Here is a 27,036-nt window from a genome sequence, read left to right as displayed (position 1 = left end):
GACTGCTGATGTTCATCCTATGATGCCCTCCGGTGCGCAGGCGGACAGAAATGGAGAAATCCAGCCGGTCAAAGGATGCCTGGGCAGGGCATAGCTAATTCTGCACAGCTCCCCAGCGAAGCACGATGTTGATTCCCTCCACCCCCAAGGGCCCGACTCCCAGACACCCGCACAGTGAGGTGGGGTGGGGGTAGATCTCAGAGCCAGCCAGCAGCGGAGGGACACAGTGAGATGAGACACCCAGAGAATATGCAGCAAATCTTGGGATGGAGGGATGGGGGGGGGGGGGGTTGCTCTCTGTGTGCACGTTAGGCCCCGGCCGCCTGAGCAGCACCGACACACGCCATCTCTGAGAGGGGGGACGCTGAGGAAAGGCAAAGGAGAAAAAAGCAGAGCCGTACAGAGCGAGAGAGGGAGAGAGAGGTAGAGAGAGGCAGAGAATGACTGGGAGAGAGAAAGGGAGGAGGGAGGGAGAGGGAGGCTTGCTGATGTCACATCTGCACTAAACCAATCCCTGCAATCATGGTCACATGGCTGCTGTCCCCTGACAGCACCTCTCCGCTTGCCTCGAGCAGACACTCTACAGCCATCTGCATACATATTATACAAGGTTTCACGTAATATAATGCACTATTTCTGTTTAAATCAGAGAGTGTCTTAATGTTCACCTTGATGTGCTTCAAATAAAAAAGAACAGGAATTCACTATATTTGGTTTAGTGGGCATTTTTGTACAATAATTAAAATGTGAAATATTATTTCTAATTCTATTTTTTGGTGCTCTTGAGCTTTACGGGACAGCAAGGTGCAAAGATAATTGCACAAATCCAAAAAAGTGGGACAAGAGCATCACTCACCCAGAGACATACAGACAAACACAGGATAAAAATAAGAGGTCAGGCACTGTTATAAAAAGCCTTAAGTCTCCTTAAGTTCTTTGTTGAAATCATGAATAGACTGAAAAAGATTTAACTGAAGAGGAAAGTTTTTGGTCAGTTACTGAACCACATGATTTTGTCCTTGAGTGAGCGACAGATAAAAGCTCTGATAAAAGCACCTAAGGTTTCTTAGGGAAAGGAGTTCAGCAATATATATATATATGTGTGTGTGCTGAGACACTATACATGGCTTTAAAAAAGATATTCTACTCTAAACAAGGAAATAAAAGGGGTGATAGTGTTTCTTTTTCTACTCTTGTTAAGAGGTATTGCTGTACTTTTCTTGACTTTTGTGGAGGTTTAAAAGAGAAGTCTGAGTGATACCAATATTTTAAGTAATTGACTTACTGAAAGCGTAGATATGAGTAACAAAATAAACTGAAACTTTATCAGTTAAATTTTAAGGCCAAATTAATGAAATTAATTTGGATACGGTTCAACATAAGGGGGGCAATAAGTCCAAGTTTTAAAGCAGGTAAACAACTGGAGTTGTTGACCACTAATATGCTATTGAATCATGAGTGAGTCCCCATTTAGTTTGTTTCTGTGCACAAACATGGACGTACATGCATGTACATGAGCATGAAAGTCAAGGAAAAGTTCATCCAATATGTGATGTTCTCAATCAGCTTCTAGTGATGAGTTCCTACATGAACATGCTATTCTTTTCCAAAATTAGAGCAGTTTTGGATAATTAAGACAAGAGATGTCTGTATATGTCTTACTGGTTTGAAGTGGGCGGGGCTAAGCAGGAAAAAGGTGATGTTATGTATCTATGGACCAATCGTGATTAAGAAGAAGTTTAATCAAAATGTGATGACAGTTGTGGTGTTGTTGCAAATTGAATCGAACCTCATCCACAATGTTTTGATAAAGCAGGTTATCTGAAATCTTTTCACAATAAATAAAAACTAGGGGTGTTTTTTAAACTTTGACGGATGCTTATTTGGGCATTAACATATTTGATGTTGGAGAAAAATACTTGAGATTTGAAAACAAGCTTTCAGGGGCTTTAAAAAGGGATTACATTAAATGTCAACAACATACTAATGGAAGAGACATATTTGTGAATGGAATGGCCAAATGGGGCAAATAAATGAAGAAGAGGATTGGACCGACACTCGAGCCTCAGGGTTGCCTGCAGGATATGGAAGCTGAGGATGAGCAAGAATTCCCAGTGGACCTGCAAAGAAAAAAAATGTGATCTGTGCTGTCAGAGGCTAGACTTTAAAACAAGAGGATGCCATAACAAGATCAGTTGTTCAAATATGGGAGGATGGATTTTACTCTGCAGGAAAACACTTTATTTTAAGAAGCAGTTGAACAAAACCTCTTTTTATAGCACTCTGGAAACTAAATAAAAATATGTCGACTGCACACAACTGCAAGTTGGAGGATTGTTTCTATTGTTAAAAATGTGTCACAGTGGAGGAGGACAGTGTGTCTACCACCGCAGAGTACACACTGTCAGCTGTAATCATGACACATGCTCACTGGATGAAGGAACCTAACATTTTAGGCTGGAGGAAAGAGAGAGATGGGAAAAGGAAGAACTAATCATAATAGTACTATGCTCTTGTGTTACATTTTGGTAGAAAAACTGGTGCTTTAGTCAAAGCGACGGTATGCATATTCAGCTGTTTTAATGGCTGTGTAAGCAGAGTGACTCTCATTGATAAAGAAAGGACAGATGAGCATAGTGTTGTGTTGTGTGTGTGTGTGTGTGTGTGTGTGTGTGTGTGTGTGTGTGTGTGTGTGTGTGTGTGTGTGTGTGTGTGTGTGTGTGTGTGTGTGTGTGTGTGTGTGTGTGTGTGTGTGTGCGTTTTGCGTTGTAAAATTTCTGTTGTGGAGGTCATGTAGTTCTTAAAGACGAACATGCAAATAAAACAACACTGATCTATTCCAACCTACACACGGTGTGTTTTCACTCTGTCTGCTGTCTCTATTCTGACATTTTAAGAGACTATTGTATGTCAATGACGTGGATGAAATGTAAGAGAGTGTAATCAGATGCAGACACACAAACCCTGTAGGCTACTCAATACTATTTGTTTAATGCACAGCAAGGTTAAGTTTCAGTACTCCTGAGACAATCACGTCAAATATGTTCCAAATCCAGAAACCCAGACTATTTGTGAAACCGTACACAGAACTCAACACCTTCACCTAGTGTCATCACTTCTTTGGTTTACTATTCCACAACTGTGGTGTATTTGTAGCTGTTGTCAGGCATCCTGAAGTAACTGTTAATGAGCTTACCCGAGACACCACGGGCTGCTCCGGTGTGCTCTCCTTAACCAGCTCCTTACATAAGATGCCTTCAAGGGGTCAGAGGTCACGATAACTGGGATTAGCAAAAGGAGAGATGGACAGAGCAAAACACAAAGACGAAGAGCTGTGAGCCGAAGGGATACTGGCTGTACTATTTGGTACTTGGCACTTTAAGAGAAGCAGAATATTGTTCTCTTTCGCATTAAAAACAAAGCTGTATTAACTCATAAAGATTAAATTCATAACAATAATAAAAACATGATAGGATGGCCTTCACAGAGGCCAAGTCATGACCAAGACTAGAATGTATCTAGACCAAGACAAAACCAAGGCTTTGAGGGGTTGAGACCAAGTAAAGACCAAGACCAGACCAGACCAGTGCAATCCGCTTATCATGATACAGTGATGATAAAATGACCAACATGCAAACCACTTCTCAAATTGATCTGAAGATCCACATTCCCACTGAAAACAAATCATTAGTCCTCTACTTTCATCTCTTTCATTGCCAAATAAAATGTATATGTGTGTATGTATAAGTGTATGGGAGAAATGTCTTGATACAATAATCAAAAGGCATAGCAGAGATGAATTATATGTGTGGGAATTTCATTTGATTTCTATGAACAATCACAGTAATTATGACAACAAATAAATCAGACAATGCACAGGCAGTTTAATGATATGCCCACAGTGGTGGTCTTGAAATAAAATCCAGAGTCCTCATTGTCCGAGACCGAGACCACACAGAGTAAATATACAGTTGATTTAGACCTTCAAAAATAGGCCTTAAGACTGATCTCCAATCCTACAACAGGGCAGAGGCCCCCTTGAAGTATACAGTGATGGGATTACTATGTACTGTAAATCTGTTCACTCTGTGTGGCTCAATACTGCCACCTATTGGATAAAGTTACTGAAAGCTACATTTTTCTAGCAGTGAGTTGTCATCAACATTATCATTAACATATTAGGCAGAAAGTCAAATGTAAAGCTAGTGCTTCAGCCAGAAACAAACTTTGCCCTGTGCAGGGATTATATTGATAAAATGGATAATAGGTTAGGCAGGTGATATATTAAATTAATTCATTAATTTCACTTAATTTAGATTAAAATGTCATAAAAATTCTGTCAATATCAGGACAAATCCTCTTAATGTCTGGGTGCCTTTTTTTCCTTGCTGTTGTTTTTTACTTTTTGCTGGCACACTATATAATATTATAATGGAGATTTGGACACACAATCTCTGGGCTTTAATGCAACTCTAACGGACATCCTTATCATTATATGTCATTAGGGTTGCTTGTCACAACTGGTTATAACTGGTTTTCAACAGGTTGCAAAGATTTTTGCAACCTTTAAGACAAGTTAACCACACATAACATCAGCCTCTTTGGTATCTGAGCAGCAGAGACAGTTTGTGTCCTCCATGTGTGATTATTGTCGCCCATCCTGAGTGAGTCAAAGCAACATGACTCCTCAGGGGCCGACAGAGTGACGGCTTCACTGAGGGTCATGTTGGTGAGCTGATGTAACCTTACCGCCGCTCTGTCTCTTGTCTTACCAGAGGACAGGAGACAGATGATTGTTAATTACTGAACAACTCTAAATCCACATGTAACTAAGGCAAGAGGCAACTTTTGTTGATTCATGACTCTTCATTTTTATAAAGTTACATGTAAATACATTAAAAAGTGGTACAGAGAAACCACCTCAAATGAACTACTGAGATACAAGATAAATGGGAAAATGGACACGTACACAGAAATCTGGGGCCCATTTCTAAAACAGATTAGGGAAACGTTAACTAAGATAAAGCCGATGCAATCATGACTAAAAACCAAACCAACAGTGCAACGTATTTGTGTAAGGTAAACTTCACTTTTTTTATCACTGATTTCCCCTCGCTACATTATTATACATTAGACATAACTAAATCTTTACAGTGAACTACTAAACTATCAATTTTTTCATACTTTAACTTAACATAAGAAATATCATGAGAGTTTTAGGTGCTCTGGCAAAAGAGATATTTTAGTGTGACTGCTCTGCTACCTCTGGACGTGCGAGCTGAAAGCCAGATATAAAGCCATAAAGCATCCTTTGTCACTGCAAAGACAGCCAAAGCCTTCCTGAACTCTCTGTGTGCCTCCCGGCAGGAGGATCAGCTGAAGACATCAGCTGCTCTCTGAATACAGTGTCAACAAGGCCACGTTGAAAAGGGAAACGCAGGCAGAAATTCTCCTTACACTTTATGTGTGATTGAGTAGTAAGAGCCCCTGTTTCACTTATATCAGTTCTTTGACCTTCACCAATAACTTACAGAGGGGAAACTGAATCTGTCTATTCCATTTTTTTAAGTGCTTATGAGGATGCCTTTTGCAAGCAAGACATAAACAGTGACAACAGACCAGCCATTCTCATAAACAAACTCTTAGGCTGCCTCTTAAGAAATCATTGAGGAGCTCTGAAAATATGCTCAATGTGTCAGGATGCGTGTTGGCCAGCTAAAGATGATCCAACATGGGGAGACAAGGAGCTACCTAGATATGCCACACAATTATCCACATACAGAAGTTATGATATGCAATAGCAGTACAAAACACAAGCGGAATGGATGCTACCTGTGGTGTAAGAGACATGAAATACCCAAATGATCGACGCCTGCTTTCTTCCATATTTCCTTTTCATACAGGAAAAAGTGAATATAATGAGATGACTCTTTGGTTGGTTGTTGGACAGGCTGGTTGTCTGTGTTAAAAATGCCAGTAGGTGTGGACTGGTTGTCATTTATTGGGAACATCTGGACCTGGTGGATGAACACGATAGCACTACTGACTTACTCATAATGTTTTGATGTATATAGTTGTTTGTATTAGTTTTAAATAAATGAGTGGCTCCTTTGCTGTAATTGTTTGTGTAACCTCACGTTATTTGTCATAGTTTTGAGGCGGCTGTGACAATAAACACATTGGGCTTCCCCTTATTACTGTCTAATTGCTTAAACTAGGCAAGCGACAATCACGTTAAATGGACTGATGCCAAATTGTAAAGTCATTTGAGGTCCAGCAATGATGTAACAATCTCTATACAAACGCACAGGAACACAAGAAATAAGGAACAAGAACACTGATAAACTTAATAATCCGTATTAAAGAAATATGTTTTGCCAAATAGAAGTCTCTCTGTGCAGAAGGATATTCCCCTCCAGCCCTATTTTTTATATGGGGCGGATAACAAAGAGACATTAAGTGTTCATGGAGGCCGTGCTGTGGTGTTATGACTGACTCTTAAAGTCACAGACTCGTGGATGTCAGCTGACAAAACAAAGAACTACTGAAACACCACAGTACTTCCACAACTTTCATAAAACTGATCCAAAATATATATCAGGCCACAGAAAGATGTTTTAACACTCCCATCACGCTGGGAACATTTTGGCCGAGAATGTCACAGGTATTCATGGCTAATAGAGTAAGAGTTAGATCCTTTTTGTTTTCTGCCAGTAGATGGCACAATAGCACTATGAACACACTCAAAGAAAACAATCAGCTCATAGTGGATACATAGTGAACACAAAGCACTTGCAATTGTTGTGCATTTTCTTTCTACCAATGAAAATTACACTGAAAACCCTGTGATAACGAAAACTGCAATCAATACGGTAACGCCATTTGTTTCTGAGCGCTGTGATCTGACCAGAGAGGTGTGATGGATAATGTAAAATATTGGGACAAGCTAAACGTGCCACTGAAAGACTGTGTGTCGGCACTGATGGTATCGAGGATCAGGAGGTGGCAGTGTTATACACCGGTGAATTAAGCAATTGTCTCTGGGCAGAACAGGCTGAACACTGAGAAATGTGGTGAGGGAAAAAAAAGGGAGCTAAGAGAATGATGTAATCTTTTAAAGGGACATTGACAAAAATAAATATGGGAGCCATAGATACAAGGCTGTAGCAGAGCTGAAATGAACGTTTATTTTTGTTATGATAATTAAAATGTGGCCATCACAATTCCCCTGAGCCCAAAGTTACGTCTTCATATCGCATGTTTTGTCAGACCTGCAGTCCAAAACACAAAGACATTCAATTTACAATCATTTGAAACAGAAAGAAGCAGGAAATCCTCACATTGGAGAATCCGGGATCAGTTAATTAGTCCGTTTATTGAGTCTCTTGGAGTACAGAGAGTATTGTTTCAGCTCTTTAATAATGTGTGGTCAAGGGTGTCTGTATCTATGACTGCAACGAGGGAGTAAATGTAGCTGCAAGCAGGAATGTGATAGGGATTGGAGTCAATTCAAGGAAACAGGTGAACTATTAATAAAAAATATTCAAAAAAAACGACATGTATAGGAGTTATGTGGCAGCCGTCTTAAATTCAGTGCCTCATGGCTTTTAGTGTTTTCTGTGGAATGAACCTAGATTATTAATTAATGTTGTGCATAGTTTACAGGTAAACAAACAATACAATTAGGGGGGAACTGGTCTATGGACTTTATGGAGCAGTCTCTAAACATAAATTTGAACCTGTGGGCAAATTTTAATATAATTTGAACCAGAAAAAAAAATATTATTAAAACTATTATTTCTCCCAAAGCTGTGCCTAGTCTGGAGCAAATTGGTTCGCAAACAAGATAACCCTCAAGTAAAACAGTTGATATAAGATTATTTTGCAAATAATTGATTATCTGTTTTACATAAATTAAATTAAGGGTGTGGTGCAAATGATGTAGCCTCAGAAAGCCAGTTAAGAACAAACTTTATGAGGTCCTTAATATGTGAAAGATATTTATGCAAATTTGAAGTATCTAGGATTTCATGAACCTGATCAAACACAAAACATTTTGCACAGTGTAAAAGCCGAGGCCTTGGATCTGCTTGTTTGCATATGACCTCAGCTCCAACGCCTTAGGCTAAACAGAAACACCATCCATTATGAGGAGTGGTTAACCAGCTCTCTCCCAAATTACAGTGACTCTGGGCTCCCATTTTACTGATTTAGCGGTTGTGTGGTTCCCCATCTCATGTTACCTACGGTTATAGTGAGATGAACTCACGCAGGCTGTCCTCCCCTCATAAAAGGCCATTTAACAGGCATCAAGTTAAACACAAGGAAAAATCTGTGACATTATTTGCCTATTCTACATGTTTACCTTTTTTTGAAATCTGGAGCTAAATCATACTGATCTAAAATTACCAGTGTTACACTGTTGCTTCGCAAATGCAACCCTGAGCCTCTTGGCTGAGATTTAACCACATCCTCCGACAAACGCAGGAGGAACATTTTACCACCCGGACCAAGAGGCCACTGCACAAGGTTTTCAAGAGAGCTGGAACATTTCCTGAGCATGTATGACCGCTGTGACTGAACCGCCATCCAATCACTTTCTAAGGCTGCAAGCGACAGGTCATTGGTCTCGCTGCGGTATGATTGTGATTGGCAGCTGTGGAGAGGAATCGAGATAACACCCTGGTTATAGAGTTGACCCTGCTTTTAACCTGCTGGCACACCTCCTGTCTTCACCCTCCTCTGCCAAACTCTAGGCAAATCCTGACAACATTTACCCAGCACCTTGTGCTCCACTCCTCCACGTCAGCCTCCTCAGAGACATCTGCCCTTTTTTTATATTGACCTTTGACCTCTTGGTCTAAAGATAAGTTAACCTCTACTACCACGGCATAAAGCTACCAACATGGTCTCTGGTAACACTGTTATGTTAGCGCACATGAGGAGAACTAAGTAAAAATGTTTTTTTCCTTACTAAAAAGTTTTTTTAAACAGGAAAATAATTTGAGGAGTCAAGACTTGGCGTTTCAGTGAGAGTCTTTTGAAAAGGAAGTGTGAGTAGCTGCAGTACTATTTCCCTTTCTCTCCAAGTTTCCTGCCAGCACAAGTCAAGGGATTTTCCTTCCCACCATCTCCGGCTGGAACACTATTTCCGGATTATGTCGTTCATTTACTTAGTTCGCAGAGCACTAGGGAATGAGAGGCCATGGAAAACTGAGTGTGGCAATGTGGCCACAGCGGTAGAGAGGGAAAGACAGAGAAAGGCGGAGAGGTGTGTGTGTGTGTGTGTGTGTGTGTGTGTGTGTGTGTGTGTGAGTGTGAAAGATGGAGAGAGCGCAAGACAGAGCTGGAGAGAGCTGGACTGTCAGAGACAAGCCCCAGCAACGGCCTTTCACTAAAATAGCACAAGCAAGAATCTTTGTGGGTAACATAAATTTGAACATGATGAGTGTAATCAAACTGAGACTGGTTAGACATGAGAAGTAAACTATCTTTGTGACCATGTGATGTCGAGGATTCCTGTGTCACAGCTGTGTGTTCGCCCGCCTGTCTCTCCGTCTCCCCAAAACTTCCTACTACGTCTCTCCAGTTAAGGCCCAGGTAGTTGACCTGTTTACCTGATGACAGTTCCTGTGTTGATAAAAGCTAACCCTCTCTGACAGGCTTAATTGTCTGAGAAAGGTGGTAATACAAGCTTAAGACGCCTTTGACCTTTGAGCAGCGTGCTTTACCCTCGTCAGACGACCAAACGGGATTGAATCCATTCACTAAGCTCATCTCTGTCTTGACTCCAGGGGACTTTACAGGACGTTGTGGTTCAACAACACCACGGTGCCTTCGACCCCTTTAATAACTGTGTTCAAGATCTATTAAAATCATCCGCTCTATAGGGGAAACATGTAGAGAGTCTACGCAGACAAGCACAGAGATGTCACCACAACATGCTGGTGTCCCACATATGGGCCACAGACCATTGTGGTGGGACATAAAAACACAAAGCAGGCTTTTAGAGAGGGTGAGAAAATTGGACTTTCTTACTCAACTTCCTCTAATTACATTTGGTAGAATTTCCTCATTATAATTGTGCCAGACTCCAATAAAAGACAGATACCTGTCTTTTGATTTCTTCTGGTTCTCACCATTATACTTACATCCAATTGTTGAACTATATCTCTTATGATATACATATATTATTCTTTTTTATGTTCTATGGGTGCTGTGTAGTGATTTAGTTTTACATAGTGTGTACAGTGTAGTAATATAAAGACCATTTGTCTTTTTCCTCTTACATGCAGACTTATTTTAATGACATTGTAAAACTAGTATGGCCTGTTTTGGCTTAAAACTTGTCTAGAAGTAAAAGATTATTATAATAATAATATTTTTTATTCTGCACGACAAAAAAAAAAGAAGCAGCCTCTGGCATAACAACCAAAAGCGGAGTCCACTGCCCCAGGACGAGAGATGGAGGCTAAGCTAACCAAGCTAAGACTTTAGGCTACTCCACCACCCAGCCTACTCCTGGTTAATGTCCAGTAAAAGGAAAATAAGAAGTCACTGACTGCTGTGCCCACATCTTCATAGAGACCTGGTTCCATCGTGGCCTTCCGGATCAAGCTGCTCTGGAGGGGAAGACCAGGACAGAATGCTCAAACATAGTAAATGTGGATTGTCAATGTCTTCCTTGTGTCATATTTGTATGTTAAGATGCCATATTATCTGCCCTGCAATTGCAAATTCAAAACAGATACTACCTGTGTTGCATAATGACAATAAATTATCCTTGAATCTGTTACATTTTATTGGGTCACCATGACTATTTCAGCCTGTGCACTGCAGTCAGCAGTTTTACAGTCGTCACTCAAAGATCAACCTCGTACTGAGATTGACTGTGTGGTGAAAAGGCAAGTGAAGTGGAAGGATTACAGTAAGTTGCTTCAAATGTTATGATAACAAATGTAATCAGTATTTTGGAACACAAAGCATTGGTACAAGCTGTATCAATAATGTAAATTAGTGGTGTGTGTGGGAGGGATTTTATGTGGCATAAATCTTGTATTCAGATTGTTGCAGTAGAGATTTGGAAGAACAGAGCAGAATGACTCTTGATAATTTCATTTGTATTTATTCTGTCCTTTAATGTCAGAGAATGTTTTGTTCTTGTGAAAACTTTTTTCCTTAACTGAGGGAACTATTTTGACTAGACCAGAGGAGAAAAAATAAAAAGGGTCACATACTGGAATCTGATATGGTTTGATTCCTCTACATGGTTAAATAAATTCAACATAATAGATTAATTGAGTGAAAACATTCAAAGACCTACTTTAGTTTGCTGCTAATATAAAATACTTAATATTTTCAAAAGTAGTCTAATGCTATGACACTGACACAGAGTTAAGTTAAACAGATCATGACGTTCTGGGATACACATCCAAACCTATGGCTTGTTAGCAGCAAGGTAAATCCAAATGCATGACGCAGAAATTGAGTTAACTTGGTCACGGCTCAAGGTTGTCTCATTTACACAGGTCACCGACGCTGACATTGTTTGTGCAGGAGATGTGTAATCCTAGATTCCTTTGTCCTATCCTCTTATTGTTATGGCTCCTAACGGGGCGCTTAACACATGCTGAAATAACTTCCTTAAGACCAATGTAAGCAAATACCACTCAAAGTATTTGTCTGCCTGTGCATGAGAGTGCATGCGCGTGTGCGTCGGCAAAATGGGAAGGGGGCTACTTGCGTGCGGGACAGGGGTGGTTTGTTTTGTCAGCAAAATGTCAATCTGTATTTGCAAGGTTATCCCATATGATCTCCCTAAATAAGCAGGGCTTGGTTGTCCATCTGGTTGGCAGTTGAGAGCTCTCCCCCCCAAGCACCCATTTAACACCCACCACTGCAAGCCCAGGTCTGGAGGTCTTGCCTTTCTACCTCCCACTGAGAGGATATGAAAAGGCCGACAAAGCTTTCCATTCTCTTCTTTTACTGTCAGATTTTTGGATCAGTGTAATCCCCGAATGGCTGCAACACGTGTACAGCGGTTTGGTTGCTCCCTAACAACTAACTTGACAACTAAACAATGCAATGGTTTTGCATTGAAAAGAAAAGGGACACTCAAAAGAATTTTGCACATCCAGAAAAGATTCAGACTACGTGCGTCGTGTGCACACACACTCACATAGCCAGGCAACCAACCAACATCCCCTAAAAAGTAAAAAGAAAAAAGCCAGATCCGTCCACAGTCCAAACTGCCTTGGGCTCCCTTAAGCTATTCAGCGTGTGCAAATGAAAGATGTGTCTTGGAACAGTGCGAGCCTCTCGGCAGAGCAGAAACGAGCCTCGTGCACAGATATACACAGCAGCCCTCTGGACAAGTTTGGCACCCATACCAGCAACTGTGGGCCAAAACTCATGTTGCGTGCTAACTCTCTCCCTCCCCCATCCCCTCATGCTATCCCGCTCTGCAATTATATGCTACGCTCCCACCCAAACATGCAAGAATAGGCCTTCTCAGTCAACAGACAAACCGAGTCATTCTGTCCTCAAACCATGACATCATGACCATTTGACTTCAGCGTGAAATTCAAGCTTAATTTAACTTTGTCAGGGGAAAAAATGGTGTATGTTACACTGTCAGAGTGCTGTTCTGGTGTGAACAGTAACTTCATGCATTTCTGGGAAGGCACAGCTAATTTATTCTCCAGAATATTACACTCATGAGGAATTTGTTACTCATGATATTCTGAAACATCATGCATTTACTGAAATAATTGGTTTGACTAGGCTTGTGCATAAAGGACAATAATATCAAACGCAAGTAGTCATATTTTGACTGCCTACATCAGCAACTTTACCATAACAATATTTTAGGTGTGTTTTTAAATGATACTTTTATACAACATCTATTATAAACTTAAAGTAGATCATCAGATAATTGGGTGCCAGACAGAGGCATATAATTAGAACAGTCACATGAAATGAAATGATCATATAATTTAACTATCGCACAGCAAAAAAAAAAAAAAAAAAAGACATCTTGACTTCTTTCATAATATGGACATTATACTGACATATCTACCTTGTCAATGACCTCAGGTTACTGGAAGTTTCATGGGGTTTAGTTGCCTGAGAGGCATCTATCAAACTGCTGACAGCTATTGTGTGAAGCACACCTCTTTTTCCAAATCTGCCACGCAACAGAGTCTTCTCCTCTGTCCTTGCAGCTTCGGGAGGGGTTCTTAATGGTGTGTGAGCGCTTGCCTGAGTGTGCAGGTGCATGTAAATATGACAGAACCGAACCAATGACAGGCACCTCAGCCCAGCCCAGCCCTGGCAACAAAGAGGGGTGGTGGGTTTCACTGCAGCCCCTCTCGCTCTCCCACACGCTCATAAATAACCATACAGAGTCTAAGCCCTGGCCAAGGGGAGAAAAAGGAGAGAAAAGAGCCATTTAGGTAGCTCCTCTCCTCTCATGCCTTCCAACTGACCTTTTCCAAGGGTCAATCAGTCCGACCACAGCTCCTTACTGCGACCCCTCTCCCCCCCTCTCTCTCTCTCTCTCTCTCTCTCTCTCTCTCTCTCTCTCTACTTGCTGACACTAACCTGAATCATCCCAACACTGGTGCTGTGGAGAGAAGCCACTTAGCAGGCTTGGGTCATTGTAAAGGAGTATTTAAGACCTGGAAGGCATAAAGCTTCACAAGCTCTCAGTCCCAGAGCATGTGAGATGGCAGCAGGGGTCAGAGGTGAAGGTCACAATATGGGAGGAGGGGAATAAATCCTGTAGCATGGACGACAATGGCTGCGATCCCCACTGACAATGATGCCATTGTGGGCTATGGGTTGCTTAGTGTGTCCTGGAGCTGTGCCTAATAGAGTTATAGTGCTGATGTGATGGCTGTGTAGCCGAGGAGAGTAGTGTCCTTCTATATAAAGGAGGCAACTGCCGAGGAGTTTGAAAGAGTCCACAGCTTCTCAGTTTTGCTTTGCATGAAAGCCTGGGATTGTGTGTGTGTGCATTTGTATGTGTGTGTGTGTGTGTGTGTGTGTGTGTGTGTGTGTGTGTGTGTGTGTGTGTGTGTGTGTGTGTGTGTGTGTGTGTGTGTGTGTGTGTGTGTGTGTGTGTGTGTGTGTGAGAGAGAGAGGGTTAGGTTACTAGCTTAACTGCACTGAGCTTCCAGGCGTGAATCCTTTGCTCACTGACACACGACATCTTCTCTGTAAAGACTCATAGTTGAGTCACAGTTGAAGATGCATCGCAGAAGTTCTACTAATAGCGATGAGCAGGCGGGCTGTCTGAATCAGAAACAATGGAGTTTTTTGAGCAATTGGGATCTTCTGAATTTATTCATGACTATTCCTGGAATGATACATTTTAATGATCTATCATTAATCAAGCAAAAATACTGCTTTATATCCTAACGATTTGAATATCATTGGGCTTTTGACTGTTGGTCGGACATAACAAGCAATGTTTGGGATCTGGGAAACTGTGCCGAGTATTTTTCATTATTTCATTAATTTACAACAAAAAGCTTCATTGGAAGAAAAGACCAACAAATTATTCAAATAAGAAAATATTTCTATAACCTACTTTAATCCACACCTAATGATACAAGGGCTGAAAAACAGGCAGCGTTGCATTGATGTATTCCACATACATTCTTCATGGTCAGGCCTTTATTTGATGCACCGCTTAAGCAGAGAGGTGGAGAAGGTTTTCTACAGAGACAGAGGCTGCTGATACCACAGGATCATCATCCTAAACATAACTCAGACACTCAGCTGGTAAACGTTATGTGGTGGCATGCCGCGAGTACCTCAGTTGTCACCTCTGTTGGTAAGATTAGGCTCTGGCAGAACGGAGTGACGGATGATGAGTGGTGGGTATGACCACCGGGTGCTCGAGGACAGATAGGGAGAGGGAGAAGGCTGGACTTAACAGACAAGTAGGCAGACAGACACCGAGGGTTTAAAAAGCAAATGGTATGTCAGTTTTGCTGATGTCTATAGTAACAGTAGCCTCCAATTTGACATCCACCAAACATTGGTTTTCAGTTTTTTTTCCTCTTTTTGGCTTTTCTTTGACCTCCTTAAAAGAACAAGCTATGTTTCCCAGGGCCCAGCTATTTGAAGCTCATAGTTTTGGTCATCCAAAGTTTTCTGTTCCAACTCAAGCCGTTCAGACACTGTCCCCACTTACATTTCCACAATGGCAGGGTCCTGGGGGCCAGACCATAGCCGCCCTAAAACTCTGCCCACAGTCGAGTTGCCTCTGGCAGGACTACTGCGTGCTTTGTGTGCTGGTTCTGGCTGGCTATAAGGGAAACCCCACAGTCTCTCCATGGTGGATGTCGAATGCCCTGCCAAAACCATTATGCATGCCTTCAATGGCCGTGAATAGCAGCACACTACAGTACAGAAGATTTGAGAGATGTACAATTCACCCTGGGCTACAATGCGAGACCATGACACAGATACTAGCATTGGTGAACTGAACTGATTCCTGACATCGCTTTGACGTGTTGTGTCTTTGAGTCTTTTTCTTTTTCCAACAACAAACAAAGTAAATCCTGATAAAAAAATGCGTCCTAGTGTCAAAGGAAATATTAAAACAGCTGATAAATAATATTCCTTGACACAGTTAGTGAACAGAGTCTAAACAAGCATTAGTCTAAAAAGCCAGCAGATTATTCCACTGATTCTACAAATACTGGTTGTTGTGATTTAGGGTGGCTGAGTGAATGACAGCAGGAGGCCTATCATGTACACATTTAACACTCTTAAATATGGGGATTAAAGCACTTTCCATAATTTCCCCAGAGTTCATGTACAACACACTGAACCTCACTGACCTAATAACCTCGAGGACACAACAAAACAAGTTTGCCATTCTCCTTTACTCTTGTATATTTATATTTCTCTTCCTTGAATAGATCAACCTATAATGTCTTTAACACCTACTCTCCTTAATATTTGCTTCATTTAACAGCTCTTCTCCAGTCATTATATGTTACTTATCAGATCAGTGTCAAAACATAAATCTAACAGAATTACAATTGAACCGTTATCTACATTTAGCACAGAGAAACATCTGTCTATTCATTTAAAACTCATGCAGTGTTTCCCAGCACTCCCACAGTCTGGTGGTATATTGCGGTGGTGGATATCAAGATGAGTCACATCAGCTAGCGGGCAGCTGGTAGGCTTGCAGTATCAGCCTATCCCGTTAATCTTACGATTAGCCTTCACTGATCCCATCAGGACTGCCTGGATCTGGGGTGCAAAGCCTAAAGGTTTATCCTGCAAGTCGGGCCTCCCTCACCCTGGTCACTACACGCACACAACATGAAGCAAACCCAAAATATTTTAGCGTTTTTCTAATACTAATCACAGAGGTGGCATATTCCAAACACAAAGCCCAGAGACTGGAGCTTGTCATGCCTATGCCTCATTGTCCCCCAACTGAGACATCTGGAGCGCCAATGCCATTGCGTTTCAAGAGGATGGTGCTAGTGAAATGTGTCACGGAGTTCAGTTAAAGGGGCAAACTCTGTGCTCTTCTGACACCAGAGGGGCGGGTGGTTGGGTGGGGGAAAGTGACATGCCATGACAGGCCTCAAGGCTTGTTAAAGTAGGAACGCATGTAAAACACACAAGCTGTCATGTATTGGCGCCCTGGTCTACTGAACTGGTAGAGCCAGCTCCCCGTGTACTAAGGCCGATTCCTTACCACAGCAGCTAGTGCATCCACCCAACATGTGCACACACCCACACAATTGCATACCTGTCAAATGGCGGATATAATGCCAAAAAAAAAACTTGCCAACGTCCAACAACTACCTTTTGGAAAGTTAAACAGCACTGGCATACAAAATGCAAATAATACAGAGGTTTTTATGTTGATAGACGCTTTATTTGTTGGAAATACCTGTCGAGTGTGTACTCATGTCTGTCTGTGAGTGCAGCATGCATGCAGGCTCTCTTGCCGAGATATGCTCCATCACGGCAGTTAGTTTAGGAAGTTTCAGGGGCACTGACTGGACACAGGCAAGAATCGTCTTACTGATGGGAAAAAGGGATGCTGGAGGCAATTACCTCCAACTCTCTGTCCTCGGGTCAAAAGGGGACCGGCCATAAACGCCTGGACACCAACAGAGACAGACCTCTGACCATGCAGGCCTTGTTTCACTCTCCCTGCAGCCACTTATGTCAGCTGGTGGAAGAGGCCTTGGTTGTTTAAATTTATAGCACGTCATTCTGTGTCATGAACGAACAACAACGCATGTATTCATCCAACATGCACACGGAGATAATGATCATGATACTTTTTCCCACATGAAGATTGAAAAAGCAGAATGACCCATCATGAAATCATAAATTCACACTTACATTGATTTTCAAGGCACTGATGTTAACACACCTGCTATTATCTATTATGTCTTGAACCGGACGATGAAAGCGCAGCAATAATTACGTTACATTTTTTGCTGCTGAACGTGTTTGACAAGCTCAACAAGAATATAATACACACTTGTCAAATAGGCAGGCTACTCTGTTACGTCTCAGACAAAAGGGTTTGAGTCTGGTGCTCTCTGGATGCCAAACAGCTAAAGACACTTTTCTCATCATAAAATCTATCGCATGATGTCATTCTATTGAAACCTATTCACTGACCAGCAAATTTGTGTGAAGCTAAAGGGACAGAAAATGCTTAAATTCCACGTTGTAGAAAGTATTTAAATATATAAGGAATACGTTAGGTTGTGTTCTCATTGAATGATTCAAGCTAATAAACAAGGTTTTTCTCGTCCATTCATGCTCTGAAAGGAATTTTTCAGCTGTTAACTGTGCAGCTTGAGGAGAGCTGAATGAAACGGTCTGGAATGAACCAATACAACTCGGGGGGGTTACTGAAGTGGTACACGATAACTACATGCGAGTGGAATTCACATAATAAATAATTATTTTGTAAATCATACGTATTAATTCTTCTTTTTATTTAACTATAAAGCATTAAATTGACTGAGAGTATTTTACTTGACCGTGTGTCCTACAAGAAGAGAAAAGGAACTCCCCTTCTGTGGGTTGGACCGCTCCAAGATGATGATAGAACAGCCCTTTAAAGTCGCTCTACTTCCGAGATGAAGTAAAGTAGAGCTCCGCCGCGCAGCAGGAAGGCAAGAACTGACAATCTATCGGTCCGAAATAACCCCAGTTAGACAGGATATGTTGAGAATACTCAGATGGACTTTGGGACGTTTCATGGACTCGGAATCAAAGACGTTTTATTTTTGTCCAAATCAATGTAGGACGTGGCGTTTGCGACTGCATTGAAGTAGTCTGAATTTGCGGTATAAAGAAACGAGCGTCTTTTTTTTTTTTCAATTATTATTATTATTATTATTATTTTATTATTATTTACGTGCAAAGACAGCAACAGCAACCTGGACTACTCTTTTGAATCAGGAATGGTTTATCTTCCCGAAGGTTTATTCTACATCGAAATGGATCAAGCACCACCAGGTAAGTTATAGGGTTAAAGGCAGCCATTGTCTGATCTGCGGGGGGTCAAAAGAGGTTTTATTCCTTTTTTCTGCTTTCATCTTTTGCTTGCATCGTTTCATGCAATGTCTGTACTAAAGCTGACATCTATCAAAAATGCTGTGCAGGTGATGGTAAAAAAACGTTATAATGGTCCAGGTCCTGTGTGCTGAGCTCCCCCAGTGGCATTGCCCAGGCATGCATAGCGCAATTCACTTGCCAATTACGTAATACCTTTCGGTGGACCAGGCGCAGTGGCTTTCTTTTGTCCCGGGCGCATATACGACAAAACTTGTACACAAATGCATGGCAGGTTTTTTTTTGTGCATCTCCACCACCACCGTGAATCAAATACATTTATGTATGACAATGCAAAAAGAGTGCATTTAGAAAGGGAACGCAGCGGAAGGGTGCGTTAATAAGCGCCGCATGAAACGACCGCTTTGTTCTCCTCTGCAGCCAGCCGTGGTTAATGTGTGTGCCAGCTCTGGAAGTAGGCTAGAGGCAAGCAGACTAGACAGCTCGTCTCATGACTTAACTCCGGCAACTCACGAACACTAAGTTTTTATTTATTTACATTTTGTCAGTTGACCTCCCTGTTATTACACTGGCTTCACTGTGTATAACACTGTGTATTGTTGTCCCCATAATGCCTTATTCTAAATAACCATCTAGCTCATTTCATTTGACACTTGCTGATTAAAAATCGCACCACAATGTTAAGCCCATCACTTTAATTGTATTATTATTTATTTATAAATAACTAGAGATGATATGACACAATAGAGTGTGTACTTAAAGTTATTACTACTGTCACACCATGATAACAATACAGATTTGCTTTATTGTTCCTGTAAGGTCTTTACTGTAAAGGCGTTTTTAGTGACATTTCAGACTTGACTGTTATGTGTTTTCTGAATTGCACACAGTGCCGAAACAAGGCACTTGACTTGATTTGATATTTGTTATTATTCCACACTCAAATTACGTTGTACTGGTATGCCTGTGTGGGTTTTGGGGGGTTTTTTTGGAAGCCAGTAGAGTTTCTCGGCAGTAGACAGGAAAAGGGAAAGGTGTGCTTGTTTTAATTTTGCTGAGTTCAGGAGCTTTAGCTTTACGTTTTTGTGCCTGCCACTGTGCTGCTGCACCTGCCTTTTGTTTATTTTAAGGTTAGAAAAAAAGGGAGAGCGGATGGTGGAAACCCACATTTTCTCCTCTCTGAGGGTGCTCTTGTATTCTCCCTAACTGCCTCATGAAAGGCACTTTTGTCCTGCAGTGAAATATATCGCCCTTCACCTCCTCTTGATGCGGTTTGCCCTCATTTTTAAGGAAAATGCTTAGTCCTCCAGCCAGACTCATGCACATATTACTCCTCCGAGGTTGCTGGAAAACTTGGCGTGCAATCATTGTAAAATGGGAGGGGTGGTCCAAAGGACTCAAAATGTAATTTATGGTTTATTAGATGCCTTTCATGCACTTCAGGGCAGAGCCAGAGGCCGCTGCAAACTTAAGAAGTTGGACTTTTATCTGCTCTGCAAGAGTTGCAGGCAGCTGAACACATACATCTTAGAATTTCTGGGATAATAAAAGAAAGCATGATTCACATGTGTTGAATGATTGGGCTCAGAAATGAGGACTAACTGCCACATTTCCCTTTTTTTAGTTCTGACCACACTTAGTAATGATTTGGCAAGTGATATCTCTTGGAAACATGCCTGGGCTTGTCCCAAGATCTTGACAGGCTCCATCAAGCAAGGGTGTGACAGTGTGTGTGTGTGGGTGTGTGTGTTATATTGCGTGTGTGTGTGTGGCGGTGGGGGTTTGGGGGGGTGGTATACATTCAGAACACTGCATTTCCTAAAAAAATATACACAGACATCCTTGAATGCAGTAGTCATTTCATTGAAAGAGTCGTGTTTACAGTACTTCACCTGATCTCACAACAGATCAATGCTGTACAATCTCTGATAGATCTCTTTCTAAGTCGCTGCTATCCAGATGCTTTGCATTTCATTTTCTTAACTGTCTCTTTCTCTTCTGCTTGTAGCTCTCCCCCCTAGGTCAACAAAGCCAGTGTCCTCCACCATGAACAACAACTGCCTTTCGCCGCCTACACATACGCTACAGGACGCTGAATGGTATTGGGGAGACATAACCAGGTAAAGTACCTTCACTTTAAACATGCCACCGTTCTTATGAACACTGAGTATGTGTTGTTTGATCGTTTAACGCATCGGTACAGTCAGATCCGTTAACTGTTAACTGATTTTCCCTCAGGGATGAGGTGAACGAGAAGCTCCGGGACACACCTGATGGCTCCTTTCTGGTGCGTGACGCATCCACAAAGCTACAAGGAGACTTTACGCTGACGTTAAGGTGAGCAGACACAGAATCTAATCATAACAGCACGACCACAAATATCATCAACAGGGTTTTAATTTTAGTTTTACATTCAGAATCTAATTTTGTGGGTTGACGTTTCACTCTCTCAGGAAAGAAGGTCACAACAAGCTGATCAAGATTTACCACTGCGATGGGAAATACGGCTTCTCCGACCCGCTCACGTTCACTTCAGTAGTGGAGCTCATTTGGCACTATCAGCACCACCCGTTGGTGGAGTACAACGCCACACTGGACCTAATGCTCACCCATCCTGTGTCCCGCTTCCAGCAGGTCAGTGAGCACCAGTATTTTATTATTAAACGTGTCAAACTGTAAAAATGTTTTATAAGTGAAGATACACTTTATTGTTTAATACGGATGATTGTGAATTCCACATGTTAAGTGTCGTTTTTTTTACTTCAGGTGAAAGAGGACAGCGTTGATGTCGCTGGAAGAAAGCTCAAAGAGGTTCACTGTCACTATCAAGAGAAGTCTAAGGAGTTTGATCGTCTTTACGAAGCTTTCACAAAGACCTCACAGGTAAATACAAAAGCATTAAATGAGCTCTGGTGTTATTTACTGTCTGTGCAAAGACATTTGTTCTGTTCTAAACAGTAGGCTTTACGATTATCAGTCCCCTGAGTCTTTTCTAAGTGGATGTCTTGTTTGTGATCAAGGAGATCCAGATGAAGAGAACGGCAATTGAGGCCTTTAACGAGACGATGCTGATCTTTGAGGAGCAGTGTCGCGAACAGGAGCGTTACGGGGAAAAGTTTGAGATGAACAATCAGTCCGAGGGAGCCGACAAAGATCTGGAGAGGTACTTCATTACAACATGGCCCAAACAATTTCCCTATTTGTGGTTTTCCTGAACTGCATTCAGACCTGTGACCTTTACTTCCCCTTGTTAGCTTTCTGATAAATTATGAGAAGCTGAAGTGCCGTCTTGGGGAGATATACGACAGCAAAATCCATCTGGAGGATGACTTGAGAACGCAGGTGGAGGACTACAGAGAGACGGACAGGAAGATTAACAGCTTGCGGCCTGACATCATCCAGCTACGCAACATCAGAGACCTTTACCTTAAGTAAGTATATTGTCAGAGCATTGTTTGTGGTATCTGCAGGAAAATATGTCTGTAGCTGCTCTGTGAAGTATAGCTATTAAATATAAAAAAATGAAACCGTTCTTTTCACCTCTCCTTGCAGCTGGCTTAATCACAAAGGCGTCAGGCAGAAACGCATAAATGACTGGCTGGGGATACTGAGTGACAGCCTTGATGAGTAAGTATCAAATAAAATGAAACAATGTTTTAACTTTGCAATTTTAAATCATAAACGTGAGAGACTTTTTACAGAATTGTTACGGAGGTGTAACAATACAACTTTTGGGTTTTTTTCAGCACGTATGTGTTGAAGGGAGACGAGAAGAATTTGCCACATCAGGATGAGACGAATTGGTTTGTCGGTGAACTGAGCCGGACGCAGGCCGAGGAGATGCTTCAAGATAAAGCTCCTGGAACGTTCCTGATCCGCGAGAGCAGCAAACAGGGATGCTACGCCTGCTCTGTTGTGTGAGTATAACATTTTAGGAAAGCAGTATCTGGACAACAGATCGATTTTGAGATTATTAATATTATTATTATGCATAGTGTAATGTGCGACACTCGCTGATGAGATTTTTCTTCTTCTTTTCCTACAGTGTGAATGAAGAAGTGAAGCATTGTATGATCTACAGCACACCGCAGGGATACGGCTTTGCTGAGCCATACGATGCCCACTGCTCACTGAAAGACCTTGTCCTGCACTATCGCCTGCACTCCTTAGCGCAACACAATGACGCCCTGGACGTTCGGCTGTCACATCCAGTGCACGCCAAAGCTGCAGCCACGCCTTCTCAACACGCAGAGGAACACAAACTCTTACAGACTCCAAAACACACAGCGGGGCTCCCGCCTGCCGCTCCAGAAATGTAATTCGACGGAGAGAAACAAAAGGACATGTTTACTGTATCCTGCGAGAATGACTGCATCGAGGTGCATTGTGTTAAGTTTTGCACTACAGTGATTCCATCGTTTTTTGTGAATGGGATTTCACAGATTGAAGTGGGACTGGAACTTGAATGTCAGCTTGAACTTTTTTATTTTCGTTTTTTGTTTTCAAAGAGACTGTTTAAGCTTTTAAGATTTTTTTTTGTACTTCATTTATTGCCGTTTGTTTAATGGACACCTTTTTCGGTAGGGATGTTGACAACCATAAAATTGCTCACTGACATCAGGTGCTGCACCTTTATTTGACTTCAACTTTTACAACTGGAGTTGATGTTGCTAGAGACGTCCATTTCTCTAGTTAAATTGTATTCAGTTCTGAAAATTTGACCAATAGTTTAGAAATATATTTGGTTGCTATGGAGTTATATTTGTGCCTCATTCCTGAGCGTGTGATGGCACATTGTGAGCACAGAAAAAAAATTGGAAGTATGTATATTTTATTTAGTAGAGAAATTATTTATCATGTAAAGAAAATTGTATTCGAGCAAAAGAAAAAATATACTAGGTATGTCACCAAAACCGCTTTAACTATCATGCTTATCTTCTAGTGCTTCCTTACTCCCCTAGTAACTGATAATACTAACAATCAGACACAATAATAACCTACTTAAGTTTTATTATTTACTGGCATTGTGGCATAACGAACGCTCTGTCAAGTTGAGCGCACAGCAAACCCAGAATCGTGCTGAGCAAGACCAAAGGAGGAGCTCAAACTTTGAAGCAAATTAAACATAGTGGCCAAACGGTGGAATTACAATTTCCAGTTATGTCACGTGATGCCTCGGTCCGCATAAAGATTGTTTCCCATAGACAGTGGGAAAGAGACACCTGTAACCTGTTTTTTGACACTTGAATAGCCCTCATTTAAATCATAGGAATTAACTGAGCACTGCCTCCACCGCTATGTCCAGTTCTCTTTACACATCTATGACGCAGAGCAGAGAAGCTGAGAGTAAGAGAAACACTGAACTAGCGTCAAATCACACTTTGAGAGTTGAAATGAGTAAAAACGTAGGTGCACTCATGTGGATAATAGGAAACACTGTAAGAAGTGTGCGGAGCGCATGATATTTTAGTTCACGCAAATTAAATAATACTTTGCATGACACTCTAAAAGATATAACTTGTGATTGTAAAATATATTTTTCTGTGCTCAAAATGGCCCATTGTGTTCTCACAAATGAGAAAATGCGTTTCTACTACTTAGTGCATTTGTGATGGGGGATAATGGTGCTGTAAACAGGCTGTTTCCGTCATACTGGTTTGGTGGACCAAACCGTTTTTTGGGTAAATGCCACGTGTGAATATGTGAAAAGTCGTGGTGCATCTTGACAATTTGCCCTTTTCTGGACAGACATTCATATACAGTGGATAATTATGTAGCATTAACATCCTGTAGAATACCATTGTAAGAGCATACTCAATGTTATACCCATTGACCAAAGCACTTAATAGTGAGCAAAAAACTACATCCCTGTTAAGTCTGGTTATTGCATTTGGGGCGAGGGGAGGGCAATTAATGTACACCTGCTGATGTGCTGATCAAAACATAATCTGAAGTACTGTATGTTATATTCTGTTACTCAAAGAAGTATAACCTTTTTGTATTCTATATATATTTTTTCTATAAACATGCCACAAGATGAAAGCTTGAAGAAAGTGCAATCCAACAGTATTTCTATTGTTGCAAAGTATGACGACGATGATGATGGTGGTGAAGGTGATGCTGTTATGAGAGGTTGACATTTGCCACAAAAATGCACTCTCTTTGGTGGAGTTGGTATGATGTGGCCTCCGATGTTTGTGTGAACTGCCAGAGGTCCGGAAGTATCCTGCCTCCATTACTTGAACTGTGGCATTGCTCGAGCTATGAATGTTTTTTTCACGACATGCAGCCTACATAGCTTAAGAGGAAAGGAATCCATGTTGAACTTGGCACATTTTTCAAGTTTGAGGACAATAGATACTCTGTACAGAGAAACTGTTTAAATGTATTTCTGAGGTTGGTTTATGGAAGGAGGGTGTTTAAGCCTCTTATAAAAATATAACTCCACTGGGGGATTGAGGAAACTCCTCGGGTGAAGCTAAGCAATGTGAGATCCTGACCTTTTTCTTGCTGAAAGACAATAAACTGATGAGGGTTTTGTCAACATACGTAATCCATTGCTTTCTTTTAAAGTCTATTGCTGATACTGTGAAACTAATGCACAGTAGCCGTTCTTTTTTTCATTTAAGGTATTATTTCTTTGACAAAAGTAGAAATACAAATACAAAGCATTGAGAGACTAAATGAGATAACTAGTTCTGTAATATGTACCATCTGTCTCCAGTGGAGCCATTGTCGTCCGATGAGCTTATCCTTGGGTCAGCAGAGATAGGAGGCAGCGAGGGCACTGGAGGACACACTGTGGACAGATGGAAGAGAAAGGAAGCGATAAGACAATAGCAGGATATGTGTGGGCCCTTTTCCCTACTCAGCCTGGCCGCTGTTGAGTCACGAGAGAACAATTTATCAAACTTACTTCACTAAGAATTTTCTTTATTGTTAAATACAACTTTTCCGAAGCTCCTGTGAAAGGAATGCTGCTCATCTGTTTACATTTAGTACCAGATAGCTTGAGTTTAGTTATTATTAAGTTGATAAATGTTTTAAATATTTTATTTGTATTAACTTTAGCACCATCTATAAAGAAACACCTGTGTAAACTATAGGATATAGTCACTGATGATTATGAGTAACGTTAACCCTGGTGACCCCACCATTTTATCCTCCGTGACCCGGGCAACAGGTGGCCTCTTTCAAACTACCACATGAAGTCTGTGCTAGGTAGGGATTAATGAGGTGCAGAGGGCAGGGATGTACCAGGGTAGAGCGTCAGTTCCAGGCCATGGATTACTCCCTCTTACCTGTGTCAGCACAGAGAGCTGGCGGACAGGCATGCATGCATCCTCTGTTAGGATGGACACGATTGCAGGGGGAGACCGATATAAAGACAGGACAAACTGTACCGGCGCTGAGTCACACTCTGGCTGCGTGAGTGTCCTAAAGACTATGAGAGAGTGGGATGAGAAAGTGTGCAGGGCTAGACAGTCAGGGGAAAGAGGAGGAGCAGGAAAGAGTGCATTTTTCTAACTCCTGTACAGGATGGTATAAAAAAATGTGGGCTGGAAAGGTTAAGTTAGGCCTTTGCTACATTTCCGTCGACCTGAAACTCCCCCTCTGGCTGTGCCCCAAAGCTATTTGCCTCAACAGCACTTCAGCATTCGCAGCCCAGTCCCACCACTTTCCTTGGCTCCCTGAATCTGAGTTTAATCTATGTAAAAGCCGGCCCCCACGTCTTTTTTTCTTGCTTATACACATTGTACTTATCTTTTTTTTTTCTTTCTATTCTCTTATCTGTACACCTCACTCGCTCGTTTAAATTCATAGTCATTGTGCTTTATAGTTCTCAATTTAAATAAGTCCTGGCTGAAAGGTGGGGGGGGGGCAGGACGAATTACCTTTGGAGTCACGCCTAAAATACACACACACCATCAACTGTCTCACAGGCTCTCAGGAAAAGAGGTTTTTGCTTTCAGTTTGGCAGCAGCCAATCGCGTCTCTCCTCCCCTCTGTCTCCGTCCGATTCCAGCGTTTTCACGCTACCCGACGAGCCAATGGGAGGCCGGGAACGCGCCGGCTGACGACCAATCAGCGAGCAGTTGCTATGTTGGAGGCAGAATCGATAAGAGGCATTTTTTTTTCTCCTCTTTTTTTTACTAGCTCACATTATAGCTGGCTTATAGGCTGAAGGCAAGAGATCCTGTTGCCTGCCAAGCAGCATGTAGACTACCAACTGAACCATTAAACATACCAGCTCCACATTTTCTTTGAAACCTTGTGATTAACACCAGAAATAAAAACAGTTTGTCTGTATATTGTTTATCTGTGTGTACGAATCTATCTATTTATTAACAATTTCGGTTCACTTGTTGAGTTGTTGAGGTCATGGAAAAGCTAGAAAAATAAGATGGAAAATTGATTCCAGGCCTGGCTGGATTATGGGAAAAAGATGCAGCT

The 27,036-nt window shown here is 41.6% G+C and overlaps 1 protein-coding gene across 2 annotated transcripts; it reads left to right on the top strand.

The window, feature by feature from the left end:
• Positions 1-18,421: 18,421 nt before the first annotated feature.
• LOC129112007 (phosphatidylinositol 3-kinase regulatory subunit gamma-like) lies at positions 18,422-25,126 on the top strand. Of its 2 annotated transcripts, none has more exons than XM_054624190.1 (10): positions 18,422-18,525; positions 20,591-20,702; positions 20,821-20,919; positions 21,036-21,216; positions 21,349-21,465; positions 21,606-21,745; positions 21,837-22,013; positions 22,135-22,209; positions 22,329-22,499; positions 22,628-25,126. In XM_054624190.1, exons 1-10 carry the CDS (start codon positions 18,471-18,473, stop codon positions 22,899-22,901), a joined length of 1,401 nt encoding a protein of 466 aa, XP_054480165.1. In that variant the 5' UTR covers positions 18,422-18,470; the 3' UTR covers positions 22,902-25,126. The 2 variants fall into 2 exon arrangements, with proteins under 2 accessions (XP_054480165.1, XP_054480157.1); XM_054624182.1 differs by having other exon boundaries at positions 21,603-21,745.
• Positions 25,127-27,036: the final 1,910 nt, after the last annotated feature.

Source organism: Anoplopoma fimbria, chromosome 3, assembly GCF_027596085.1.
Source record: "Anoplopoma fimbria isolate UVic2021 breed Golden Eagle Sablefish chromosome 3, Afim_UVic_2022, whole genome shotgun sequence".
In the NCBI taxonomy this organism is placed as follows: domain Eukaryota; kingdom Metazoa; phylum Chordata; class Actinopteri; order Perciformes; family Anoplopomatidae; genus Anoplopoma; species Anoplopoma fimbria.
The sequence above is the reverse complement of the archived record's forward strand: the minus strand, read 5'-3'. Positions and strand labels throughout refer to the sequence as shown.

Excerpts from the sequence above, each read along its gene's own strand:
- LOC129112007 (XM_054624182.1), top strand. The coding sequence starts at position 18,471 with ATGGTTTATCTTCCCGAAGGTTTATTCTACATCGAAATGGATCAAGCA. Across the intron at positions 18,526-20,590 it reads AATGGATCAAGCACCACCAG|CTCTCCCCCCTAGGTCAACA; the intron begins GTAAGTTATAGG and ends TTCTGCTTGTAG. Across the intron at positions 22,500-22,627 it reads TGCTACGCCTGCTCTGTTGT|TGTGAATGAAGAAGTGAAGC; the intron begins GTGAGTATAACA and ends CTTTTCCTACAG.